This window comes from Mus musculus, chromosome 6 (assembly GCF_000001635.26).
Source record: "Mus musculus strain C57BL/6J chromosome 6, GRCm38.p6 C57BL/6J".
Classification (NCBI taxonomy): Eukaryota; Metazoa; Chordata; class Mammalia; order Rodentia; family Muridae; genus Mus; species Mus musculus.
In genome coordinates this window covers 60,975,335-61,002,466 of record NC_000072.6, presented here as the reverse complement: position 1 = coordinate 61,002,466, position 27,132 = coordinate 60,975,335, and the positions used below count along the sequence as shown (strand labels likewise).

Here is a 27,132-nt window from a genome sequence, read left to right as displayed (position 1 = left end):
GATCAGTATTGGGAACTAACAAATATCAACACAGCATAAGGGGGGAGAGAGGGTGACAAGGCTATATAATCTGTACATTCACTGAAGGAAGTCTAATGAAATCATGTGTGAGTCAGGAACAGTGGGACAAAGAAAGTGTCCCGTCCGCAGGATCCAGTTATTCGTGGGTGCAAGGGGAACTGCAAACCTGGAAGAGAAATGGGCAGAAGGGAAAGAGAAGCGGAGACCAAGGAGGATTCCTGTCAAGGTGTCAGTTTATTAGGCTGAAACGCCAGGTTTTAAGCACACAGTAAGGGGAATAGGAAGGGGTTGAGGGGGAATTAACAAAGGACATAGAAGTGGGCATCTGGGGACACGAAGGCCGAAATCAGACTGCAGGTGGGAGGCACTCCGAGCCCTTTCTCTGGAATGTAGATCCCTCCTTAACAGTCCCAGGTGTCAGGCTGGGCTCAGCACATAACTCATGTCCTTAGAAGTTTTGGGAGTCAGGAAGAGATAAGGAAGAGGAGACTATAATTCAGCTTTTTATGGCCTCAGGTGCCAGGAAGGGAATAGGGAGGAGGAGGCGACCAGCTCCTTAACACAAGGCCATTTGGCTTATTAGGGTGGGAAGCTGTGAAAGGCCTACTTTCTCACGGTATGGTCTCCAACAAGAAAGAACCCAGAAGGTAGGAGACAGAAGTCAAGTGCAATTCAGAGATGCCACCAAGTAGGGACAGAAGGAAGAAGGGAGGGCAGAGAGGTAGAAGGAAGAAAGGAGGGGAGGGAAGATGGACAAGAGAAAGTGTAGGTGGTTGGGTTGGTAGGGAGTGGGCTTACAGAGAAACAGGGCAGAGCAAGTGAAGGTTTAGACCTCCTTTTCCCAGGTGAGGGCAGTGTTGTTCGCAGAGGGAAGCTGCAGAGCAGAGAGGGGTCTTCCTACCCTGTCTGAGGCTGACTGTCACAGAAAGTCAGAGAGGAGTCAAAGGTTCTTGTCCATGAGACCTGGGGAAGATCTTTTATGTTTCTTAGATTCTAAAAATGTTATTTTGTCTGGGCCTCATGGCTACTTACTCTGCGGTTGTTGGAAAACAATGGCAGTTTAAGAAACAACCAGCAAAGGCCAGAAGTCACCCAGAAACACGGGCTGGTGAATGTGGAGGGCAAGATAAGAGAAGAGATGTGGGAAAGGAAAGAGGATTGCCCTTCGTCTTTCTGCTTCCCCACTGAAATGCTTCAAAAGCTACTGTGAGATCTGTGCTGTCACTGTGGCCTGGGCTTATCTGGTCCCTCAGCCTGTTTCAGGAAAGAAAGTGTAAGAGCTTCTCTTAGCTGAAATCAGAGAAAGATAGAGCATGCCTCTGACACAGCTAGGGTTGAGCAGGTGCCTTCTGGGCATCTTCAACCAACTATCTAGTTATTCATGCATTTTCCCATGAGCAGCGCACCTTCTCCTAGAGCAGATGCATGCTGAGATCCGTAGATTTTTATGTAGAATTTGTTTCCTTTTTTCAGAAGTTGTTTTTTTTTTTTTTTTTTTTTTTTTTTTTTTAAGAGAAGTATATGCTGGGGGTATTTCCTCATTAATGTTTATAAAACTGTACTTTATGTTCAGGCTAAACTAAAGCTAGTATGGATTTGGTTTAAAACAACAATTCTCAGTACTGTTTTGTTAGCCAAGACAGCTAAGACATCATATAACGTTGTCTATTACTAGCACTCTGGGGACACGGGAAAGGTGTCCTTTCTTAGCTTCTCTCACATCTCCAGCAGCAAGGCTTGGTTCTTTTGGTATCACCCCTGCTTCAGCCACCTGTGCTTTCTGTTTTAAGAGGCCTCCATTTCAGGGCCTAAGGAATGTGTTGAACCAGTAATCTTTTTAAAGCAGGAAACCATTAAAAGAAACTTTATAGTAACAGCAAAATTTACCTTGTTAGACAAATTGCCACTTTTTTTTTTTTTTAATAAGAGTGGTAAATGGGAATGGAGTGACATAGAAAGTTTGAAGATGAAGCAGTCCTCTGTCTTTCAGCCTGTTCTATGACACCACTGCTGAGCCAATCAGAGTAGCAATCCCACAAAGTCCAAAGGACAGTGTCTTAGACTTGTTTCAAGACAAAGAGAAAGGTTTGCCAAGTGGCAAATGGAGTGATCACACAGTGATTAAAACTTCCTCTGTCAGCTGGTGTGGTGGCACATGCTCAGTATGTTAAAGGTTGATGTGGGATGATTGCTGAACATTTAAGATCATGCTGAGCTATGCAATGAGCTCCAATATGCACTATGGTATATGTGTACTCTCATAGAGTTCCTGCACTAGTCTCTCTCATTTGGTTGGCGGAAAGTTTACAAACTGGTCCCAGCTTTTCTTTTCTTTTCTTTTCTTTTCTTTTCTTTTCTTTTCTTTTCTTTTCTTTTCTTTTCTTTTCTTTTTTTTCTTTCCTTTCCTTTCCTTTCCTTCCCTTCCCTTCCCTCCCCTCCCCTCCCCTCCCTTCCCTTCCCTCCCCTTCCCTCCCCTTCCCTTCTCTTTTCTTTTCTCTTCTTTTTTTGAGATTTATTCACTTATTTTATGTATGTGAGTACACTGTAGCTGTACAGATGGTTGTGAGCCTTCATGTGGTTGTTGGGAATTTAATTTTTATTTTTTATTTACTTTATTTTAATTTTTTAAGGACCTCTGCTCGCTCTGGTCAACCCTGCTCACTCAGGTCAACCCTGCTCACTCTGGTCAACTCTGCTCGCTCAGTCTCTGCTTGCTCTGGTCCAAAGATTTATTTTTTATTATACATAAGTACACTGTAGCTGACTTCAAACTCACCTGAGGAGGTCATCAGATCTCATTATGGGTGGTTGTGAGCCACCATTTGGTTGCTGGAATTTGAACTCAGGACCTTCAGTAGAGCAGTCAGGGCTCTTACTCACTGAGCCATCTTGCCAGTCCCCTGGTCACAGCATTTCTACTCCAGTGATTTTCACTCTTTCATACCACCTCAGGATGGATTTGGCCACACTTTCAATCTCAATCCTGATCAATACAACTGATTTTCTCTCCTTTTTCCTTCTTTTTTCCATGATCACCCTTGTCTTTTCTCCACTATGCCTCTGCTTTCCCTCTGTAAATATTCTGCTTGTGCTGTCCAGGTAAAAGAAAGCTTAATAGCTCCAGGTAACAACAACAACCACTACTACTACTACTACTACTACTACTACTACTACTACTATACTACTACAAAGTTTGGCAAAATCAAATTCTGCAGAATTATTTACATGGAAAGGAGTCATTTGTAGGAACAGTTCTGATGCTAACTAAGGTCTTGTTCCCCAATTGGTTCTTGATCTGTCAGTGAAGAAACCATGGGCCAGTTACTGGATGGAAGTAATAGGCAGCACTTCCAGGTCCCTGGAGGATAAGAGACAGATGCAAGAGAGAAAAAGTTTGCCATGTTGTAGAGAGAGAGAAAAGCCAAGCAGCCATGTGAGGTCTCAGGAGAAACAGCTGCCTGCGGCAGCTCCTATAGGCAAATGGTCAGGGTTGTTTATCAGGAACTAGATGTATCTGAGCCACTAAAGTTTAGGGCAGGTGGGAGGTGTGGGGACAAGAATATTAGTAAGTTCACACTTCTACAGGCAGGGGATAGTAGTGCCCAGCAATTGTGTACAAAGGCAAGTTGAAAATGAACAACCTGTGTATATATCTTTTATCGCTGGATTCAAGGGAAGCTGGGTGGGGGCAGGTAACAAGACCTGTTTCTGGTGCTTAGGCAGGGTTGAAAAGCTACACACAATAATTATTTTGAAGTCCTTTGCTTTTTGAGCACAGTTTGCTCACAGGCCACTTATCAGACAATATGTGCATTGGCAGACATGAAACATCTTATTGATAAAACTGCAAGAACACAGTAAGGCCACAACCACAGGATACAGTAACTGTTAGAATGCAAAATGAAAGCATGAAACAATCTGTTTTCTTTGTAACAGCCTTGAATCTCTATTAAGGAGGACAACAGAATAGCTGAAATGTAGACATTATATGTATATATATGTATGTATGTGTGTATATATATATATATATATATATATATATATATATAGAGAGAGAGAGAGAGAGAGAGAGAGAGAACAAATAGGAGATTTAGCAATTCTGAATTCAAACATGTTTCTATTACAGTGAATAAATTGAACTTTCATAGGAAAGTTTTTCATAGTTTGATAAACGTCTGAACATTTACCTACAAATTACAAAATTTTATTCATGACGTGATATTTATTCTTGACTCTCACTCTCTGCCTGTTCTTTGTGTGTGGCTGATGATTTCAACGTTTCCCCCCTAGACATAAAATGAAATTCTACATTGACATGCCCTTGTGCCATCTGAAATTATCTGTGACACGTTGGTCCTATTGCTCCTTAGGCCTAACTATGGAATACCTCTTTAAATAGCAAGAGATATTTAACTTGTGTCTCTTACATTTGGAAGGACAGCTTGTCCTTAGATGTCCACAGTGCTGTTAGTAATCATGGGTATGTTGTTCATGATGTTTTCCTTTCTCAGACACATGCTGTACTTAGAGTCCATCACATGGGAAGAAAAAGAGCTACAGTTATACAGAAATGCAATAGTTAACCCTTCTTACTGCTTCCTTTCATTGAGTGAAACAGAGTTGCTAATTTGTTCTAAGCACAGAACCTGTGACAAGGAAAACTCCAGTGATGATCCATTAGTATTTCAACTATTTAAAGCAAATAGAATTAGAGTTTATGAAACAGGATAATGATTTAAGCATTTAATAGCAAGACTTAGAAAGGGCAATGAAAGTCACATTAAAAAGGCACGAGATCTCTGGAGGGCTTTTGAATTTCTTCTACAGAATAATTTCCATACTATTTAACTGCTCATCAGTAGGAGTAAAGGTTTATGAAAATTAGTTAAATAGCAAATCTATAGAGAAATAGATACAGCAGATAGTTGGGAAGTGGACAATATAGAAGTCTTTTTGAGGCATTCTTCACTACAGCAGGAATACTCTGACAAGTCAGGAAACAGTTTATGTCAAGAGAGAAAGACACATGATTTTGACACATGCATAACTAATGCCAAATGCCTTTGTCTACATTTAATATTTTCCTCATAAATTATGCATCTAGCTACATTAGATCACGTTAGAGTTGTCTAGTTAATAGAAATGTTTCCCTACATATGTGTTCTGGCAAATGTCTTTCATTCTTAATCCATCTACATTATTTTTCATATAGATAAGAAAATAGGCAATAGACAAGCAGTGTTCTTTATTCATGTTGTGTGCAATTAAGAAGTTGATCCTAATGACATTGACAGGAGGCATACATGAGAAATAAATTATAAAAGTAGAAAAAAGTTAAGAATTATTTGTAATTGTTGGTATTCTGGTCTAAATGAACTTCAACAGTAGTGACAATAACAGAGTTGAACAGTCCTGAGAAGTCACACTCTCCTAGGCTGTACGGTGTGATATTTTCACTGTTGAGTGAAGTTTGTGTATATTTTAAATCTACTTTAAATCCCCAAAAGGAAATGGAAATAACATAATTGAATTCACACATTGAAAATACACCAACCCCTAGATCACTTCCCTTGGCATTTTTAGTGGGAGTAGTGTTGGACTGTGTCAACCCAAGTAATGAGGAACTTTGTTATACCCAGAGTGTAGTATATGCAAACTGTTCATAACTGAGGAGAACAGGTTGTTGTTGTTGTTTTTAATAGCACCATCCTTAACACTGCTGCATTGGAAATCTGGTCCTGGGAATGACATGCCCACCCCCCCTCAGAACTTTGTGTATTAAAACTTCACTCTAAAAGAATGTGATTGAAGGTAAAGTCTTCAGGATAAAATTAGATTTGCAGGAGACCATACATATGGGGCCTCCATTATGAGAGAGAATAGCCTCAGTGTGAGAGAGTGTCAAGGGTCTCATAAAGTCCGTGTGGCTGACCTGGAACTCAGTATGTAACCCAGGTGGGCCTTGAGCTTGAGGTCCTCTGTCTCAGCCTCCCAAGTGCTGTTATTACTTGTGTATATCATCATACCTTGCTGGGCTGAGACCTTCTAAGCAAAAGTTCTTTAATCTACATTGCTTCTATGAAAAGACAGCCTGAAAGCCAAGGAACAGCCCTTACCAGGCACCAAGTCTGCAGATACCTTCTAACCCTCCAGAATTGGAGAAATATATGCTGTTTATGCCTCAAAGACATTAGTATTTCCTCAGGGCAGCTGAAACTAAGACATGGAAAATGTTTTATTCAAACCTGGGCTTTTATGGTCTGGTTTAGTGGCACATACCTCTAATTCCTGTACTTAGGAGGGTGTGGCAAGAGGTAACAAGCTGGAGGAAAGTCTCAGATAGATTGTAGCCTGGTCTCAGAAAATCAAATACGAAGCAAAAAATTAAAACAAAACAAAACTATCACAGCTACCACCCACAAAACATCCCCCAGGCAAATTCCTGGGCTTTCACAACCTATGAAGGGATTCATATGTAAATCATAAAACCTCTTAAATTTGGACTTTTTCCAGAGTTTTGTATTCAATTGGCGTGCTAACCTAGAGAAACGAATGCAAATTCACCATGTTGGATCGTAGCAGGTTTTGTGGAGAATTCACAATAAGCTGTGGTAAAGGCTCCAAGGAATGGTACTTAATAACCTTTCTAGGACTGATGCAGCCTGTGTGCGAAGCCCAGGAGAGCCACTTGACTAAATAGCACATGCCAGCAAGGCAGGCCTATATTTCACTTTAATGTGTCTCACGTGTACCCCAGATAACAGATGGGAGGTAAATGCTTTTGATTGATGACATTTTTGCTACATTTGAAATTGGCTTTGATGATGACAGGACGCTACTCACTATTTTTCTGGAATGAGGAAGGACACACTAATAAAAGAGTAGTTTTCATTGAAGGAGCTGAGGGAGGTTCCTACTATGTTCATACTCAGCAGACAGTGCATGATAAAGCTTGTGTATTGTATGCGCATATGTACTTTAACTAGTTTCATAATAGTTAATAATAAATGAGTGACAATTTGTTATATAGAAGTGATAGGGAATATATTATATACATATTTAATATGCATGTATAATGAATGACATTTTTTATAAATGAAGTATATAAGATATAAAGTAAATGTTTGTGTAATTTAACTGAGTATTTACAATTGCAAATTAGAATTCTTAGGAATAGTATATTTTTTTGAACAAATAACACAATACCAAGAAGATTAAATAGCCAAAAACAACAACAAAATCTGCATGCCATATTTGAATCACTTGTTACTGTCCAAATAAAAGTAGCTCATTCTTTTGAAATGAGATATTTCTCCCTTGGATTGGTAGAATAATGTGCGAAAGAGTATATTTAAGCACAAACGGTTTTTACAAACACTTGTTTCTTTAATTTATTAACTAATTAATTATGTGTGTGCGCACGCGCGCGCCAGAGTGCATTGAGGACCTCTTAGAAGAGGTCATCTGATCACCTAGGACAGGGATTTCATAGGTAATTGGGAGCTGCCATGTGGGTTCTGTTGATCCTCTGCAAGAGCAACAGGGCCATCTCTCTAGTCCTAACAAAGGATTCTTAAAATAGGAAATCTCAATTCTCTGGACTACAAGTTTGGCCAAAAGCAAAAAAGAAAGAGGAGTCCCTAAGAAGATTAACTTTTGCCCTTCTGGAACGTGAAGGAAGCAGACTGAGGCGAACAGCTTCCTGACTCTGGGAGTGTCGCTCAGCACATGCGTGCACCGACTCACGGGATATTTGCTTTTAGATTGTTATAGATAGTTTTTCATCTCCACCATGTTATCTATTAAGCATGCGTGAGAGAACGGTGTCAGAAGACAGAATCTGGAAAATACTCTGGGTCTCGCTGAGCAGCATGGCAGGAGGAGTTCTCCGTGACTGACTCTTCAGCTGGAGGAGGAAGAAGCCCACTGTCTCTTTAGAACTCAACCCTTTTGGGATGACCCACACATACGGTATATTCTGGATATGAAAAAGTGTGTGCTTGTATTTTCAATTATTAATTGGACGCGGCAGCACCAGGTTAGCAGGGTATGTAAATGTCACTTCCTCACCTGCCTTTGAAAGTAAGGCAAGCTGGGGTGCAAAGGTGACCTCCCCCGTGTAGCCCCAGAGCTAACCAGTTGAGTAAGGAATGTGGTTATTTGCATAATAAAGAGCTGGTGGCAGCCAGTGCTTGGGCGAGAGGGAGAGAGAGGGAGAGAGAGGGAGAGAGAGAGAGAGAGAAAGAGAGAGAGAGAGAGAGAGACAGAGACAGAGAGAGACAGAGAGAGAGAGAGAGAGAGACAGAGAGAGAGAGAGTCAGGCAGACGCAGAAAGACAAAAGGTAGACAGGATTGAGCTGGGGAATAGGCAGTGAGAACCATGTGGAGAGACACGCAATGGCAAGAGAAGTCAGGTTAAGTTAGAGGCTCACTGAGAAACTGCCTCAGCAAAAGGCCAAAAACCTTAAACTATGTAGATATCTCTGAGTCTTTACTACTAAACTTCAAGCAAGATTCTCGAAATCCCTGCAAAAGAACATCTCCCTTCCACCTTTTCCACTTTGTGCTGGCTTTTTTTTTTTTTTTTTTTTTTTTTTTTTTTTTTTTACTAAAAGAATCCTTTCACTATGGCAGAAAGTTGCTTACATTATACTTGTTAGGTATATTGTAAGTTATAAGCAAACCCAACCAAGCAAGTTCAAGCAACTCAAGGTATTACCTCTTAGCTCTATTTATGTGACATTGTTACCTTATTTTCTATTCCACAAAGATTAATGTTAAGACAAAACAAGGTCAGTCTCTCAAGTTCCTCCTCCACAGGAAGTCTCAGATTTGCTGGGCCAGACAGCCAAAGATTGATTCTGCCCTGGGACCAGTGTTCCCAGTGAAGCCATCAACATCACAGAAACTCAGTGAAGTTGGTGACTGGGTAATGGGTAAGTCTGCCATTTTAATTGACACACGGGCCATTTAGATTACAATATATCCTTCTCAGTTCTCTGAGGCGGTTGAACCCAGTGATCAACCACCTGTATCCCATGGTAAATAATTGGATAGGAAAAGTTTATGTAAGGTCTGAGGATACGAAGGCTTTGGGGAAGGTGTTTGAGGGTCTAGAATGGTGTTTTGAAGTTAGGAAACACACTTATGAAGGGCTTATCTTTTTGTAAACCTAAGAAAATGTAAGCTTCAGGGAATCCACTCAAGTCCACCTCAAAATTGATCAAAATTGACTCAAGATAATTACTGTCAATTAACAAACATCCTGTTTCTTTCCCACCTGCCTATGCTTGAGGGTGGGATTTATTTCCCTGGTCCTTGGAACCACCACCACTCCTCCAAGTCCCAAGACCCTGCGCTAAGAGTTTCAAACACATATCCAAAAATAAATAAATAAATAAACAAATAAATAAATAAATAAATAAAATAAAATAAAATAAAATAAAATAAAAAACCTTTTTCTCCCTAAACCCCTTAACTTTATCTTCTGCCCCTAATATCCAGGTGTTCCTCCTGAACCTGTGTCCAGAAAAGCTCCAAAACAGCTACCTACAGGTACTCCTGTCTACACTCACAAAGACTTAAAACTGGATGTGCACTTTCCTAACAGCCAGATGGTTCCACAGGTCCTGGACAGAAGTGAAACAACCAGCTCTTCCCAACATTCCAGCTTTTTGCCCACATCTCCAAAACAAGCATCCCAAAGTCAGCAGGAAATAGTCATAGGCAATTGCGTCATCCCTTATTTATTTTTTAATCAACAAAATGCTTGGACATTTGGTTTTAGACCCCAGGGACAAGAGACTAAGGTACATATTTTACATATCAAAGCTGACCTGGCCTCCATGTTCTCCCAGCTTACCCTGCTCTAACACTGAACATTCCAGCCCAGGGTAGGGCTGCTTTTCTCCCAGAGGCTCTGTCTTATACAATCAAGAATTCTCTCTCTCTCTCTCTCTCTCTCTCTCTCTCTCTCTCTCTCTCTCTGTGTGTCTCCATGCCTACCCTTTCTCTTCCCCTGCTCCCTGCCTCTCCCCATAATGATTCCCCTTCCTTCAGTCCTTGGGGCCAGTGAAGTCACCTGAGAGCAACTTTCCAATAAATCTGCCTATATTATAACCTAATTTGTCTTGAATTGGCTCATTTCACTGGTGGAGAAAAAAACCTATTATCTATTATAAAAAAATGCTATTTTCATTTGAAAAGTTGTAAGCTTTGATGAGAATATGTGGGGTTGTTTAATATCAATGGACTATGGTTGGTAGAAATATTTAAAGGTCAACTGGCCTTTAAATATTAAAAATTAAATGTTTATCCTCTACCCAGACACTCTCCTTTGCTGGAAAAATCTCTCAGCTTTGGTGTGCCTCTGTTTCTCACGGCAGAATTAAGAAGGCAATAGATAATGTGTATTTGATAGATTAATAGATAGTTAATGGAGATATAGTGACCATCAAAATTAATTCATAAGAAATTGATGGCAATATAAAATGTTCTCATGGTTTTTACTATCACTTATAAGAATATATTCAGAAATTCTTCTTCAAATATAAATAGAGTATTTTTCTCAAAATGTTATTCTAAAAATAATCATAGTTAGCTTCATTGCTACTGACATGACACCTTCCTACATGATATGTGTTACTGTAGTCAATGAGACCCTCTGTATATGCATAGTCTTTGGAAGACAAACATCTCAGAATCCATTCCATCATATAGATTAGTACTTACCCTTTTAGCAACAGGAGTGGATCTCCATGTCTTACTTTTAGGTAGGTGGAAAAGGATTAGTAGTCTTGAAGTCTATGAGGATGAATCTCTCCCTCATAGTCTGCTGTAGTTCCCATCTCCCACTTCCCCAGTTACACTAAGAAGGAAAACATCACAACCTCCCCTCCTGAGGATTTAACATATCATATAGAAGGGTGGTTAGTGTCTGGGCTTTGTTGGGGTCTATTAAGGGAAATCTACACCTTTATGGTAAAAAGAACAAAATCTGAGTTCTACCTTTGGCCCTAGGTAGAGACATGACATTCTGTTCTGCCATAAAGATTAGAACATTACATCTTAGTGTTTCCTTCTTTAAGAATTATTCCACATTGTCTGTTAGGAGACTCCACAAGAATGTGATTCAAGGAAGACATGCTAAGAAGACTGGCAATGTAATTGTCTCCTTAATGGGATAGTGTACTTATATTTCTTCAAAGCTCTTTCCTCAATGCAGAGATCACTCCTTTCCCCAGACATTGAGTGAGATGCTTGAAAGACACTTGACCTTCTTTACAGTAATTTTACTTTCCTTTTTCATCCCTTTGGGGAAGACTGTTCCCTTATTGATTGTAATCTTGCCAGACACTGATCACTGTGATAAAGACCACCATTTATGAGATCATACCCACAAACGCCACTAAAATCTCACAGATGCTTATTGTGGAAATCATGGGCATTACTTCTCTGTGAGAAGCACACACCCATGATAGGTGTCACACACCCATGCTCCTCATTTGCCCACCTTACTTTCTGCGGAAGCACCTTCCTCTCCTAACCCTCTTCATTAACCCTGTACTAAAAGCTCTTTATTAAAGTTCCCAACTCTCTCAGTTATCCTTCTGAAAATTCCAGTGTCAGAGCTGAGAATCCTGGGTTGGCCTCACTGGAGGTCCCTAAATCTCTCAGGGAAGTTCTCCTGCAGTTGATGGTGGGGAACTATGCCCCTTTTGCTTGTATCCTAAATGCTGAACTTCCCTTTCTTGATTATTGGTTAAAATCCTGGGAATGTTTCACTTTCACTTTGGGCTTTGTTACTATTTTTCCACCATGCATCGATGAAATGGAAGCTTCTAGTTTCTTTGGAAAGTCAGTTATGTCAAATGGTGTTTTGCTGGGGCTCACAGGTAAAGGATACACTGCTAAAGCAGACACATGAAAGACTATTTTCCTGAAGCAAACACAGGTGAAAGGATGTTTTGATGTAGCAAACACTTGAAAGGACATTTGATGGAGTATAAATATGACCCCACAGACAGTGGAAGATGAGCGCTGAGCATTGGTTTGGTTTGCTCCACCTCACTGTTCTAAACTAACAACACACATGTATTGATTTGCCTTACATAGTGTTGTTAAGCTCAACTTGTGGTAAGGCTGCCCTTGAGAAGAGCTTGTCCAAGAACTGCATGTGATGTTCCTGTCGTAGCTAAGGGCTTCTGTGGCCTCACCTCAGGCAGGTTGAAAAGCCTGGTGGTTTCTTCAGGATTGAACTATAGCTGCTGGTTTGTGCCTGGTGTCAGCCTACTGAAAGGACTGGACTATAGCTACCAGTTAGTGTGTGCTGTCTGTCTGCCTAAAGGACTGGCCTGCAGCTGTTGAGCCATATTTGATGTTTGCTACAGGACTGAACTGTTGCCAAAAGAAAAATAAATAAATAAATCAAGCTCACCACCAAAGAACTATTGCTTATTAAGAATGGTTGCAAAAAATTTATGCCTGTACATCTACTTCTGGACTCCATTGCTGAACATACTGGTTTTCTTGGATCCTAGATCAAAAAGTCATGGAAGACAGGGGAGATGGCCCAATAGTTAGAGTTTGATTGGCAAGAGTGAAGAATTGACTTTGCTTCTCAAAATCCACAGGATGTTGGTCAGGTGTGGCTGCCTGTTTGTAATTCCAGTAACTGAGGAACCCCAAAGCAAGTTGGCCAGACTGGCCATAACCTAGAGCTTGCGGTTTGATTGAGATGCCTGGCCTCATTCAAATAAGGTGGAAAAGTGATCAAGGGTGAATCCCAACATCAACCTTGCCCTCCATATGCATGCTTACACATGTGTAAAAACATGCATATATAGATCTGCACCAGAGAGAGAGAGAGAGAGAGAGAGAGAGAGAGAGAGAGAGAGAGAGAGAGAGAGAAAGAGAGAGAGAGAGAAAGAGAGAGAAAGAGAAAGAGAAAGAGAAAGAGAGAGAACATGATTTCTTTTCTTTCTTCTCTGTCTTTCTCTTCTCAGCAGCTGCCCAAATGTATAGTTGTAATATTTTGCTCAAGCTTTAAAGAAATGACACTTGAACTTCCCTCAGAGTCCATCTTTAAATCCCTTTATTATTAAGAGCAAGAATACACAAAAGGAAACCCAAATTTCCTCACAACAGTATAATAGAAGAATATGAATAGAAAAGTGTTGTACTTGTCTTCATGCACATGTTATCTAATGGAGGCAGAGAAGTAGCACACACAAAATTAGATGTAAAATGTCTAAATAGGCATTAGTTATGTCTCCATTTTCCAATCTTGCAAAGATAATATTTAAGCATACTTCATATTTATAATTTACTTTTCTTAGTTTTGAACACAAATGCAAATTTATTTTATAAAACTGATCAACTCAACAGTAAAGCAAATTTAGAAGTTAAAAAATGGGATTTTTTCTTTGAATTATTTATTTAAGTTTGTTATCTTAGGAAATTCTTTTCTAGAGTTATAAACACAGAATATAACAAAATTTAAGTTTCTTTGGGAAATCTGCTGTGACATTTTATTCTACACTGGAAAGACTCACAGGAAAGGAGCACAGGTAGGCATGCCCGCGGTGGCAGACACATGCTTGTGGGTAATGGTCACATTGGGTTTCTATGCCTCTGTGTCTCCTTAGGAGAAAGGACCCCCTCTGTACAGGACATCCAAATCATTTTGTGAAATAAACATTCAGGCTCTTCAATGACATATCTCATTTAGTGTAGAAATAGTACAACAGAGCTGATGTGCATGTAAGGATAAATGAAAAGGAGAGCATGCTGGAGTAGAGAGGTGAGAGTCTACCTCTCACACAAACTTAGGTGCGATATAACAAGTAACCACTGAACGTGGTCACAGGGGGATATTTGATTGGAATTGTTCCTTTTACAAGTCGCAACCACACTTCCTGTCCGTAATTTAATTCAAATAAGGCATCCCCAGTCAAAACTCTGTCACAGTGTATCTCATTGTCAGCATTTTCAGACTCAAATCTAAGTTTGTCTACTCCATCCACCACAAAAAAACCGGAGATATGAGCACTGAATGACTCAATGGTGTATTTGAAAATATACACTCCAAGGTATGGAATTCTGAACTTGCCAGTCCTTGGGTTATATGAGGCCCCATAGTTGACGCTTAGATCATTGAACAGGATAGGACCAGGTGCCGTCATTCCGTGAGTGTGAGATACGAAAAACGCCACCATCGGAGCATATCTGTAAGATCCTTTGGAAAAATCTGTTCAAGGAAAAATGTGACAGGAGTTATTTTTCAGGGTTTTTATCTTGTTTTTCTTCCTATAGCTCTCATTTTATCTCAGTCTCACAGACTTAGCAGAAACATAAAGCTCTCTATCAAACTGAGTGATGCCCCTGTATCTGGATGTCTGCCTCCACTGTAGGCTAAATGTGGAAACACCAAGTCTCCCGAAGCCTCAGTTTCTCCACTGAGATAAGGGTCTATTGTGACATCTGGCAACTGTCCTGTAGAAATGCCTGCAAGGTCATTCGCATGCTGCATCACACTGCCAAGAGATAAAGAAATTCAAAGTACTGAACAATTATTATGGGATGTGGAAACTCCCTGCAGGAACGGAAACCTCCAGGATGGGGAGACAAGGTTCCATGATAATTTCTAGTGGCTGAGAATGAAGTGAAATGAAGCCAAGTTCACCAAGGAGAAGCAGGCCAAGGTAAGTTTCTATGTAATAATGCCACATACACTTAGTCAAGATTTAAAATGCACTGAAATGTGCTCTCAGATACAGAAATCAGTAAGGTCTGATTTGAAATATCTCGTGGCCACTAAAATTAATGTTTTGAATTGATGTGTGTATTTTTTTGTTTAAAAACCAGGAACTGGAGTGCTACATTAAAACATGTTATTATTGTATGCATAGTGTGTGCACGCGTGCATGTGTGCATGTGTGTGTGTGTAGCTGTCCAATAGGACAGATTTTGGGAATTAATTTTCGCATTTCCCTGTGAGAGGTGTGCATCAAACTCAGGTGTCAGCTGCTATCCAGTAGCCTTTCCTGTTGAGTAGCCTCAGGGTCAGGATTGCTACACTTTCAAAGCAAATGTGCAATAACACCAATCGACAGAAGTGAAGAAACTATGAAAAACAAGCTAAGAAGGCTCAAATGATCTTTCACAGTATGTCCAGCATGTGTTCGCGCGTGACACTGAGAAGCACAAGGGGGTGAGTACCTGGTGCTACTGCATCATCTTCCTTGATCTTCACGGTGCAAGTGTCACCCATGAACGGGTGCCGGCAAGCGCAGATGAAGTTGGATCTCCCGCTGATGCATGTGCCACCATTCTGGCACGGGAAGCTGCTGCAGCTGGAATGTTCCTGTGCTACTGAAAAGGAATCACAGCAAAAAGAGACAATCTATTTTTGTCTCAAACCCGAGATGTGCAACAGGATAGTTGAAATGCTGAATTTGAAAGAAGGAAAAACGAGTCCTTAGATGGAAACCACTCACCAGTGTGGGCCTGGGACATGCACCACCTTATCTCTGACACCCATTAGGGAGGGTATTCATGCAAAACCCTCATATTTGACCCCACTGTGTGATGCAAGGATAATTTTGTGATCAAGTTTATGTGAGTATATTAAACTTCTGGTTAGCTTTGAAGCAGATATAACTATCGAAATACAGGACTAAGTATATTTTGACTAAATAAATAACAAGGGTAAGGCTTTTAATCATTAGAGAAGAAAGACCCTTTTTTATTTTCTTAAGATGTGATATTATTTAATAATTACAGTGTTTGTGTGCACATCTGCGTGAACTTATGTGCCCTGTGTGTGCAGATTCCTGCTCATGTCAGCAGAGGGATTTGGGTTTCCTGGAACGAGGGTTATGGCCGATTTCAGCTGCTTGGCATGGGCACTGGGGACAGAACCAGTGTTCTCTGTAGGAATAGTAAGTGCTCTAGCCCTCTGAACCATTCTTCCAGCTCTACCTTTTTAACACTAAAACAAAACACAACAATCTCTCACTTTTGATCACCTAAAAATAAAACCTTATTTTGAAAATTAAGATTTTAGAGTGACAAATTCAAACAAAACTTAGCCTACAAATTTAGTGATTTGTATTGGTAGAAAGCCTCTGATAATCACACACAAGAATATTTCTGAGGTTCCAGTTTGTATAGTAGACACAAAAATAGTTAATTTTGCTAGAATTCCAAGTTACAATGGCAGGTACAAACCTAGCATAAAAATATGACAATTTGTAAGAGAAATATGCTGGAAGAATCTTTCTTTCGCTTGCCACAGTTACTGTTATGGCACCACCTTGTGGCAGTAATGTAAATTTAAAATTCACTTATTTCAAACTGTGTAGATCACTTGAATTTTGGATCCCACATAGACTGTTCTGTCATCATATGTAATATCTGGACTCCACATATGAAGGAAACGACATTTGTGTGAGCCTGGCTTATTTCATTCACCTTGATAACATCTAATTCCATTTAATTTTCTGCATTATTATTATTATTTTACAGTGGAACAAACCTTCACTGGGTGTGTACATAAAATATTTTTCCTGGATGTATGTTCAGCTGTGTTATTAGGTGCATGTGGAAGTCAGAGGTTAGTGTAGGATATCTTCCTTGATCAATCTCCACCTGACTTTTTGACATGACCTTTTATTAAACCCGTGTCTCATTGATTTGACTATTTTGCCTGCCAATGAGCCCCACAATCTTTCCACCTCTAATGCAATTCTGGGGTTATAAACATAAGTTATGCCTGCCTATTTACATGGGTGCTGGGGATGATCTGAATTCTGGTTCTCAGATTTGTATGTCAGGTACTTATTTACTGACCTACATCCCTTGTGACAATGTGTGTGTGTGTGTGTGTGTGTGTACTTTAAAATTGTAATTTGTTTTGTTTAATAATTCATAGTTCTATGTATCTGTATATTCTCTGTTTCTAAATGTGTATTAGTAATTCATTCAAAATGTGGTCAAACTTCATGCCTGTATTAATGTTTTTTAAAGAGAATATATTAGTACATTCCTTGAAAAGTCTAAAATGATTTGAATTTTCTTGACATATTCCCTATAAACTACTTCTCTCATCTAGAAAAGTGTTTGAACAGCTTAGGTAATAAATTTCATATATTTATATATATTACATACACCATATTTGATAACATATATTAAACTGATCTGTATTTCTTGACTGCTTTCACCCCTTGAATCAGGCTTTCAAGCTTTACATTTGCAGTGAGCTCTCATTCTAGAACTTCGCCTACTTCTTGGTAGCTTGAAAACAACCTACAAGTCTTCATCGCTTGTTGAATTGTGAATTCCTGTCTGCAAAGCACTACTTCCATTGGTCTTCATCCTCTGACCTAGCACCATGACCAACTCCTGGGAGACTGCTCCGTAATGAGCTTCACTAGCAATGGTCCATTACACAATAGAGCTGCAGGATAATGAATTGTTTCTTTGGCTTGATCAGCTCTACAGTTCTTACTTTCCCAGATGAGGAAGTCAATCAGTCTCACTTACAGGTTAGGCCTGTAAGACATCAAACCTACTCCAGGGAGAAAAAGTCAAGGCTCTGTGATATGACACCTCTCTCTCCATTTCTACTCTTTCCAATCCCTTCTTCAAGGAAAAGACTTCTGCTTGCTATTCAGTGTCTAGTGTGCACACTCAGCTCTCCTTCTGCTTTCCTGTTACTTTCTGTGATGGAGTCTCACTTTGCTCTCGTCTCAGCATTACAGAGCATGTTGCCTGCCCTTCATTCCAATTGTTCTGTGGAGTCACTAATCTGCAGGAAGGGTCCAACTTTGTATAGTTGAGGAAATGAACTTTATCCTATTAGTGCACTAATCCAAACTTCTTGTAACCATACAGTTGCTTACTTGGACTTCAGCCCTGTGCCTCCTGTTCATGTACCAGGATGTCTCCTGGCTTCTGCAATTGTTTCCATGGTTTCTCTTTTATGTTGCCTTCTTTGCATATCAGTTGAAATTACATATAGGTTGCTACAACTAAGCTTTTATACATCCTATGACTCATATTATTCTCTATTTCTACAGTACTTTAAAATGGTTAGGTGATCAATAGGCAATTTTTTCTGGGTTAACATAAAAAATAAACTCTGATAAAACTATTTGTCACCTTTCCTCATCCCTGATGCTATAGCTACCTTCACTCTTACAATTATTGTCTGATGCTGTATGTGATCTCCCATTGAACTTATCACACTTGATTATAATTGTTCATGTGTCTTTACTTCCAACAGAATGTCACACTTTATGATATCAGGGCTCACAGTTTACTCCTTAAACACATCACTATGAATCCACACAGTAGGGGACATATGCAAAATGGCAAAACTTTGAAGGATGAATGAACAAGTTAATGAAAGTTTGAATTTGTGGTTAGTTCCTTATCCAAATTCTGTCTTCACAGTTTCACAAAGATCACACGGGTGTGATGGGGATCATTACAATTAGTTGAGCAGTTTTACCAACACAATATTCTGCTATCCTGTGCAGGTAGCATGGCTCATATTTCAATGCTAATTTCCCTATGTGGAACGTGACTAAAATTAATTTTCTGTTGTCTTCAGATAGCTTGGGAATCCCAATTTGTTCTGGCCTCTGCATTTTGATCTCTAGTATGTACTCCATGTATAATTTCTTCTTCATCCTGTTACTGTATTTCAAAAAGGTAAGTGCTAATTTTGAACCTATTATAGAGGTCCTTCCACTTCAGAGCACCTTGCCTTTATGAACACTTGCATTTTGTGACTGTAACTACCTGCTCCGTGGGTCAGGCGCATGAAGATGGACATTGACTTGAATATACAATCCATCTACTTAGCTTTTCTCAGCACTCAATCAGAACTTATTCAAAAGGAGTTTCATGACCAAACTTGCACTCTGTGTTTTTCTACTTTATCATTATTTGTATTTATTACATATGAAATAGATTGTGTAATTTATAAAACATGGTTTTATACACAATTTATTAATATTATTATTTTACTTTATGATTTTATTATTTACTCCATTTTAGCATCAATATATTACTTTTTTTCTTCATTTAAACCAACAGTTCTCAACCTGTGAAGTGTGACAACTTTGGGTTAAAACAACCCTTTCACAAAGGGCTCATATCAGATATTCTGCATATCAGATATTTATATTATAATTCATAACAGTAGTAAAATTAGAGTTATAAAGTAGCAATAAAATAATTTTATGGTTAGGGTGTCACCACAACATGAGAACTGTTTTAAAGGGACATGGCATTAGAAAGGTTGAGAACCACTGATGTAAATGATAACATTGCAAAGGGCTAGTAATTGTGATCCCTGCTCACAGCACAATGGAGTTTCAAGGGGATTAGTGAGGGGTATTGCCCTGCTGCCTCTGGACAGCTTCATAACGGACAGGTTTTGTGATCAATATTTTTATTTTTTTCAGCTCCAAATGCTCTGGAAAACAATACTCTTAAAAGAACCTCACCAGCATCTAAACCACTGTCCAGACAAATGTGAAACATGTGACACTAATAGTCTAAAATGTAGATGTTATTGCTGTTAAAACCTTCTATTGTGAAATATACACGTTTTAGTGTGTAGACAGTACAAAATTAGAACATTTTATAAATTGATTTAGAGAATGCAAGTTGATTCCTGAAGAGAAGCTGAGTAACATTTATCCAATTCTTTTGAAAGATGGACTGTGCCCCAACAATCTTACTTTTTAGGTCTTATTCACATGTTCATGAAGCAATATTTAAAACAGAGTAAAATTAAAAATGATCCAAAAGATAAAAATAAAATACGGTTGTGTGACTGTAGGTGTATTTTTTTCAGGCCATAGAGATGCCATATAGGAGCTGAAATATGAGATAAACTTGTTTTCTTTTGCAATCTAAGGTCAGACACTCACTGATGAGAAAAACTATGCAAATGAGTTTTAGTGCAACACTACACATTACCATCACACGATAAAAGACACATTATTTGTCTTTACTGTACCTACAGTCTGGGAAGTTGTTTTGCAATATTTTTCTTGAGATATGTTTGAATTCCGTTATTACACAAGCAAATCTTTAAAAAATAAAACAGTAAATAAATGGACAATAATTTTGTCTATGTAATCTCTTCTTTGTTGACAGTCCATTTACTGTAATTTTAAAACAGTGCTGATATTGCCCCTGTGCTATCAAGCTGTTCCTCAACACTAGGTTGCTGAATACTTTCCTCCATTCTAATTTCCTTTAGCGAGTCAGAAAATGGACCTGGATGTCAACATCTACTAAGCTTCCACTTCCTGACCCTCTCCTGGGACCCTTGGTTCCTGGTATTTGCAGCTGATTTATTCTTACCACAGTGAGAATTTCCGAACAAGACTGGCCTGCTGATTTATCTCAAGTCTGAGTCAAAGAAGTTCAAATTTTATTGATTGATTGATGGTTGTGTATGTTTGTGAGTGTGTGTATAGGACACTGGGTGTTCTCTGTGGCTCTTAGCCTTATTCCCTTGAAACAAGGAATGGAAAGCCCACTATTTCTGCTAGGCTGGCAAGAAAGCTTTTAGAGTCCATTTATCTATACTTCCCCAATGTGGGGATCACTATCATGAGCATCATGCCTTGTGGCTTTGCATGGGTGTTGTAGGATCAAATTTAGGTCATTATGTTTGCAGAACACCAACCTTACCCATTGAGCCTATACATTTTCCCCTTCACACAGAGAACACAAAGAAACCTATTGGTGGATTTTCTGGGTCTTCCTAATTTTTTCTTTGCCATAACTGCTCTCTCTCTCTCTCTCTCTCTCTCTCTCTCTCTGTGTGTGTGTGTGTGTGTGTGTGTTTTAAGTGTAATTTTTAGCTGTGAGTCTACCTAATCCAGAAACTGTAGTTATACTGGAGCATCACCAAATGTGTGGTTCTCAGACTTTCTAAAATAGATGATGCGTTCTAAATTCAATAAGCCTTCATAAATGAAGTAACTCACAGTTAATCATCTTCCTCAAAGGTCATCTTTATCAAATATACCTTATCTTAATGTGTACTTAAAAGTCTTATTTTTTTATTATTAGGTATTTATTTCATTTACATTTCCAATGCTATCGCAAAAGTCCCCCACAGCCTCCCACACCCAGTCCCCCACCCACCCACTCCCACCTCTTGGCCCTGGCGTTCCCCTGTACTGAGGCATATAAGGTCTGCATGACCAATGGGCCTCTCTTTCCACTGATGGCTGACCAGGCCATCTTCTGATACATATGCAGCTAGAGACATGAGCTCTTGGGGGGGAGGGGTACTGGTTAGTTCATATTGTTGTTCCACCTATAGGGTTCCAGATCCCCCCAGCTCCCTGGGTACTTCCTCCAGCTCCTCCATTGGGGGTCCTGTGATCCATCCAATAGCTGACTGTGGGCATCCACTTCTGTGTTTGCTAGGCCCTGGCATAGTTTCACAAGAGACAGCTATATCAGGGTCCTTTCAGCAAAATCTTGCTAGTGTATGCAATGGTGTCAGCGTTTGGAGACTGTCTTATTTTAAGTAATATATAAAATCATCTAAATAGAAAATAATCTAGAAGAAAACTATTCTACAAAGACTTTGGGAAGGGTTGAGAATGTAGCCAGCCAATTGCTGTATAAAAACAAACAAACAAACAAACAAACAAACAAACAGACAAACAAAAAAACCCTTCAAACATGACATTAAAACAAAACCAAAAAACTCCTTGAAATTTATTTGCATCCTGCTTAGAAACAAATCAAGTATTTGATAATTAAGCCAGAATAGCTTCTCATCATTGGCCTGGTAGATACCATGTTTACCATAAGTGGATTTAGGCCTTACCTTTTACGACATCCAATAGAGGCAGATTTCATGAATAACTCATGAGACTTTGTTATAAAGAAAGTCAAACTGAAAACTGTACCTTAACTTCAGCAGCGTCACTGTTGGACTTGGTTGCTGGTCTTTAAATCCTTGATAAAGGAAACTCTCTGCAATATCAACTTTTACCACACAAAATGCACAGTCATAGCCATACTCTGAAGAGTATGGGATACAGGAGAGAAAAGCAGAAGGAAGAAGAGAGATGAATACAGTCTCCCATCTCTGCACATGAGAACTGAGGATGGAGACTGTTGCAGTAGACCAGGACATCTGACAGCTGGAGAATGCTGTGGTTTATTTTTCTGCCTCCTCCTGGTTCTCTAAAGTAAAGTGATAATACCTGTCTTATAGGTATTGATGAAAGAAGCAATGTTATCTAGTGTATTTCCTAAGCCTGAAGTGAGTGAATATTAGTAAAAAAAAAAAAAAAAAAGTAAAATAGAATAGTATTAGTGTCAGGCCTCAAAGTAAGTTATCATTTCTCAAAATTAAAACTGATATACAGATTATCTCTAAAAGAATCATATTTTGTAAATATTGTTGATATGACAAAGAGGTTCCAGAAATGATGGTGTTTCAGTTATGTGGAAGAAAATGTAGTTCAGGTTCTACCCTACAATACCAAAAGTCAAAGGGCATAGGGAAATTTGTTACAGCTTGTACTTTTGTTAAGATAAGTGTAAAGAATGGAGCCAAACTTAGCCAAGGTGCTGGCTGATGTGTAGCACAACTAATAGAAAGGTGCATTAGAAGAAGTATTTTATTTTATAATGACCTTCCTTCCTTCCTTCCTTCCTTCCTTCCTTCCTTCCTTCCTTCCTTCCTTCCTTCCTTCTCTCTCTCTCTCTCTCTCTCTCTCTCTCTCTTTCTTTCTTTCCTTTTATGTGTCTTGGGTCTATGTGTTTCTATGTGTATTGTGTAGTATACATGCTGTGTGTGTGCGCATTTGTGTGTATCTGAGTACGTTACTGTGAATGATACAGGAGGTGATGTCAGATGTCTTCCTCAGTGGCTCACAGTCTTTCTCTTTGAGACAGGGTCTCATCACAGAACCTGGATCTCAACATTTCTGCTAGACTGGTTAGCCAGTGAGCTCAAGGGACCTGTCTGTCTCTGGTCCACTGTGCTAGGGTTACAGATGTTCACAGCCAATTTCATGGGTTCTGGGGCTTTGCACTAAAGCCCACAGGCTTTCATAGCAAGCATCTTACCCTGTGAGTCAACCTCCAGCCCCTCAGGTGCTTTAACCACCATCCCTGGTTTTATCACCTTATCTAGTCCTTGTTGGTTCCGCCAGTTTATAGTTCACAGCAGTAGGGCCAGGTTAATATGTGAGCAAATGCACATCTACTTGAAAGGATTCCTAAGAAAGTGAGTTCACTGAAAGTTATTGCCACAGCATACTTGGAACTGGGCCAAGGCTTCGTTATTGTCTTGGCAGCATTATTGGTGTTTTAATTGAGATGCAATAAAGAAATTTTAATTATTAACCTCAATAAATAGGACTAAAAAATTTGACTGAAAAATAAGTAACTAAATAGCAAGGAGTTTTATCAAGGCCTCAGTCAGTAAAATAAAAATCAGAACTGCATTATTTCCTATCAGTGGCTAAATTCAAGTATCAAGTCAATCATTCAAGTGAGAGAAGTCAGCAACCTCTGTTGATGGAACTGCCATCCTCTCACTTCACAGTTTCTGAACTTCAGGATGCGTTTTTCTCCTCTGCAAAGGCCTTGCATCCAGGCTGTGAACAGTGGTTGTTCTCACCAGTGACAATCTACAGTACATGTCTCCCAGTGACCACAGTAGATTACTGACTGCAATCCCTTCATTTCAGCAGAAGAAATAGATGCAAAAGGAGAATGGTTTTTGTTTTGCTTGTTTCTTGTGTTTTGTTCTAAGGCTACTAAATAAAGTAGAAACTTAGTGTTACAGTGAGGAACAGAATCAAGACCTGACTCTTAGGTCCCTACTCTTTCCACTGAATCCTTTGTTCCATTGATTTCACCGTCACAGCAGTTTTCAAGTCCCCTTGCAACTACCGCTTCTTACCCTCGCTGTGTTGGCCCACATTTAATTAGAACAGTCCTAACTTGTGTTCTAGCTTTGGTCTGTGAGGCAATGCTTGGCACTACAGCAGCACCATGCTTCCGAGTCTTGTCACTGCACCTAAACCATTGCTCTGAACTTGAAAGGTAACTCACTCCTTATAAAATTGTATGTACATGTAGTTTTTGTTTTGTTTTGTTTTGTTTTTTGCTTGTTTTTTACATTCATTGCTTTCTGGAGTCTACTTAAATTCAATTTCTAAGTAGCCCCTTAAGGCAAGCAGTCACTTTTTGAGATATTTATTGAGAACATATTTCAAATTGTATCCACTAAAGCCTAAATTAATTTATGGCCTTATTTAAGAAACTAATCGTATAATAAATATCTTTAGCTAGCTATAGAGAGAGATGCCTTTTCAAAGAGCAAGTTTATTTTCTAGTGTTCTGGGAAGAAAGAGTTGAAACATGTAGATAGGACATCTATTAGAGTTCAGCTGTGCATCGATTGACATCTAACGTACATTCAATCAGATGCAATAGAGCATATCAGTCACCTTGTACCCTACTCTGCTCAAGTATGAGAAAGCGCCTCCCATGCCTCAGCCTGGCTATACTTTAGGAACTGCTCCATGGCATGCAACCTATAGCATGAAAGAGGTTCAAAGTTGCTTTTCAATTCCAACTTACCAGGATGTATAATGGTGTCTGTGTTCCTTTGTGTTCGGCCTATCAGAATGGTGGTCATGTTCACCGTTTTCTTAAGTGTGTTGGGTTTCTTCTGCAATTTTATCTGCTTTTGAGGCTTGACAATATTTGCCAGAGTGTCAGATAACAATCGGTCAACATTCCAAGTTAAATTAGATAGGGCGGCTTGAGTTTTAATTTCAACTATTGATTCCACAAGTTCTGTCAGACTTTTCTGAGAACTCTGACTGCCTGGCAGTGAGCCTTTGGTCCACCTGGGTATGAGTGCATTCTGTCCACAGGTACCTGTAGAAGCATTACGGCATGCCATTGAAAGCTCACGGACAGTTTTATTAAGCAAAGAGAAACTCACGGAAAGATGGATGGACTTTGCTTCCAGTGCCTTAAATCTGGTATTTAGTACCTTCAGCTGAAGATCAACATCTCTCTCATTTGATAGGATGCCACCTTTTTTAAATGAAATATAGTAAGGTATGAGTGTCTTGGTCACTTTAGATTCAATGCCTTGCAAACGAGTTTCAAACTCTTTGGCAGTCTTTGTTACTGAAAGCATATTTTCTTCTAAATGACTCATGTTTTGCTGACATTTGTTCACCTGGGAAGTGGTTTCATTGAATAGTTGATAAATATTTTGAAAGTTTAACTGGTTTAGTTTCTCATCTTTAGGAATCGCTGTAAGGGCTTTAGCAATTTGCAAAATAAAATTATACTTCTCTTTGTTATTGACCAAAGTCTGAATAGAATCATTCAAATGCTGGAATTCAGAAACAAATGTTAAAATATTGTCCATATTTTGGTTACACTCACAAACCTTGGGATTATATGTCATAGCACTTAAAGTCTCCTTTAACACATAGTTATCTTGAACAAAATCGATGGCATTGTTTATAACAGTCATTGTCTTATTTAGGCCATCTTCTGTTTCTAAGGCATGCTCACTGATGCGTCTCTCAAAGGCTTCACCACGGCTCTGCACTTCATTTCTCAGTAAGTTGTGTCTTTTTGTAAGTTCTTTGGTAAGAACGTTCAGTTGGTTGATGGCACCGATCAGGTTTTGTAGCTCTCTGCGAGTAACTGTGGCTTCCTTTGGCTTGTGTATAACCTGGTGTTGAAGCGACGACCTCTGCTCCAGCAAAGGCTGAAGGATCTCCATGTCATATGTCAAATCATTCAGCTGCTCACTCATTTTATCCACCTTGATGTCCATGGGAAAGATAACCTCAGACAGTGTTTGATTTAACACATGCAGATTTTCCTCTGTGTCCTTGAGTTGAAATTTAAAGTCATGCCTGCATTTAGATAGCATTTCCTCACATTCTCCCCTGGCTGATTCTTTCTCCATCTCCAAAAGGATGGTAAGGTTGCTGATCTTGCTCTCTTGGACATGCAAATCACTGAGCATCTGCAGCAGCATCAGACCTTGCTTGCTTGCTGTCTCCTGTAGTACAGATATATACTTAGTGACATTACTGTTGAGGGATTCCTCAGTGGCGACATTCTCTGTTCCTGATACTTGTAGAACTGATAACAGCTGTGTGTGTGCTTCCTGCATTTTAGAGAGAGTTTCATTGAGGGATTGGTGGTACAGAACAATCTGTGAGTGCTCCTGTCTTAGTGCTCCTTCCAAATGAGCTTGTTTTGCTTCCAGTTCCTTGACAGGCTTCTCACAGGTCAAGGCCATTTCCTGCCTGATGTTCATGATGCTGTTCTTTAGATCTGTGATGTCCTTCCACGTGGGCTGATTTTCTTGCATGAAAGCAAAGTCTTTCTGGGCTGTTGATGAAACAAAGGACTGGTTCACTTGTAGAACTGCCTGCCTGGTACTTTCCAAGTCCTCTGATAGACTTGACACAGTCTTGAAGATCTGGGCAGTCGTCTCCTGCATATCATCTTGGAAGACTTTAAATTGTTCTTTTACGATGTTCTTTAGCAGATCCTCAATACTCTTTGATTTTAGAGCTACAGAGAATAAGATAATAAATAGTAAATATATACACATTTTAATCAGAAAGATGCATCTGTAGAGAGATTAAAGTTTTAAAGTCAAACACTAACTACAGGTATTAATGGAAATAATTTCTCCCCATGTACATTTATGACATTTGAAAAAAATAGAATTAGTAAGAGATAATTACATTCTTGACAGAAATCTGAACATAAAAGGTCAATTACCATGTAGAACACATTAACAGTATACAACAATGATTCTAAAGGTAAAAGGCAAAAGGTAAATGCTTTTCACTGCAGTGACAAAGGCTGCTCTATAGCAATCCTGGGTCTAGTTGTGATGAAAATAGGAGGGGCTGGGCTTTCTGTCTGAGTGAATACCTGGTGTCATTGTATGGCTGTATTGTCAAGTGTCTAGTAATTAGGTGCAAGGCTTATATTGTGGAATCACAGTGTTCATAACTCACAGAGAAAAACTTTAAAAAGTAGAGGGAA

General features: G+C 39.3%; 1 protein-coding gene across 2 annotated transcripts in view; it reads right to left on the bottom strand.

Moving 5' to 3' along the window:
* Nucleotides 1–13,088: 13,088 nt before the first annotated feature.
* Nucleotides 13,089–27,132, bottom strand: part of Mmrn1 (multimerin 1) — a 45,062-nt gene continuing 31,018 nt past the window's right edge. The window contains exons 6-8 of one of the 2 annotated variants that reach the window (NM_027613.1): nucleotides 24,673–26,649; nucleotides 15,241–15,393; nucleotides 13,089–14,269 (exon numbers count right to left, since the gene is read on the bottom strand). In NM_027613.1, the coding sequence (NP_081889.1) occupies nucleotides 13,848–14,269; nucleotides 15,241–15,393; nucleotides 24,673–26,649 (2,552 nt within the window). In that variant the 3' untranslated portion in view covers nucleotides 13,089–13,847. The remainder of the gene's footprint in view (nucleotides 14,270–15,240; nucleotides 15,394–24,672; nucleotides 26,650–27,132) is intronic. The other variant, NM_001163507.1, reaches the window with a different exon arrangement.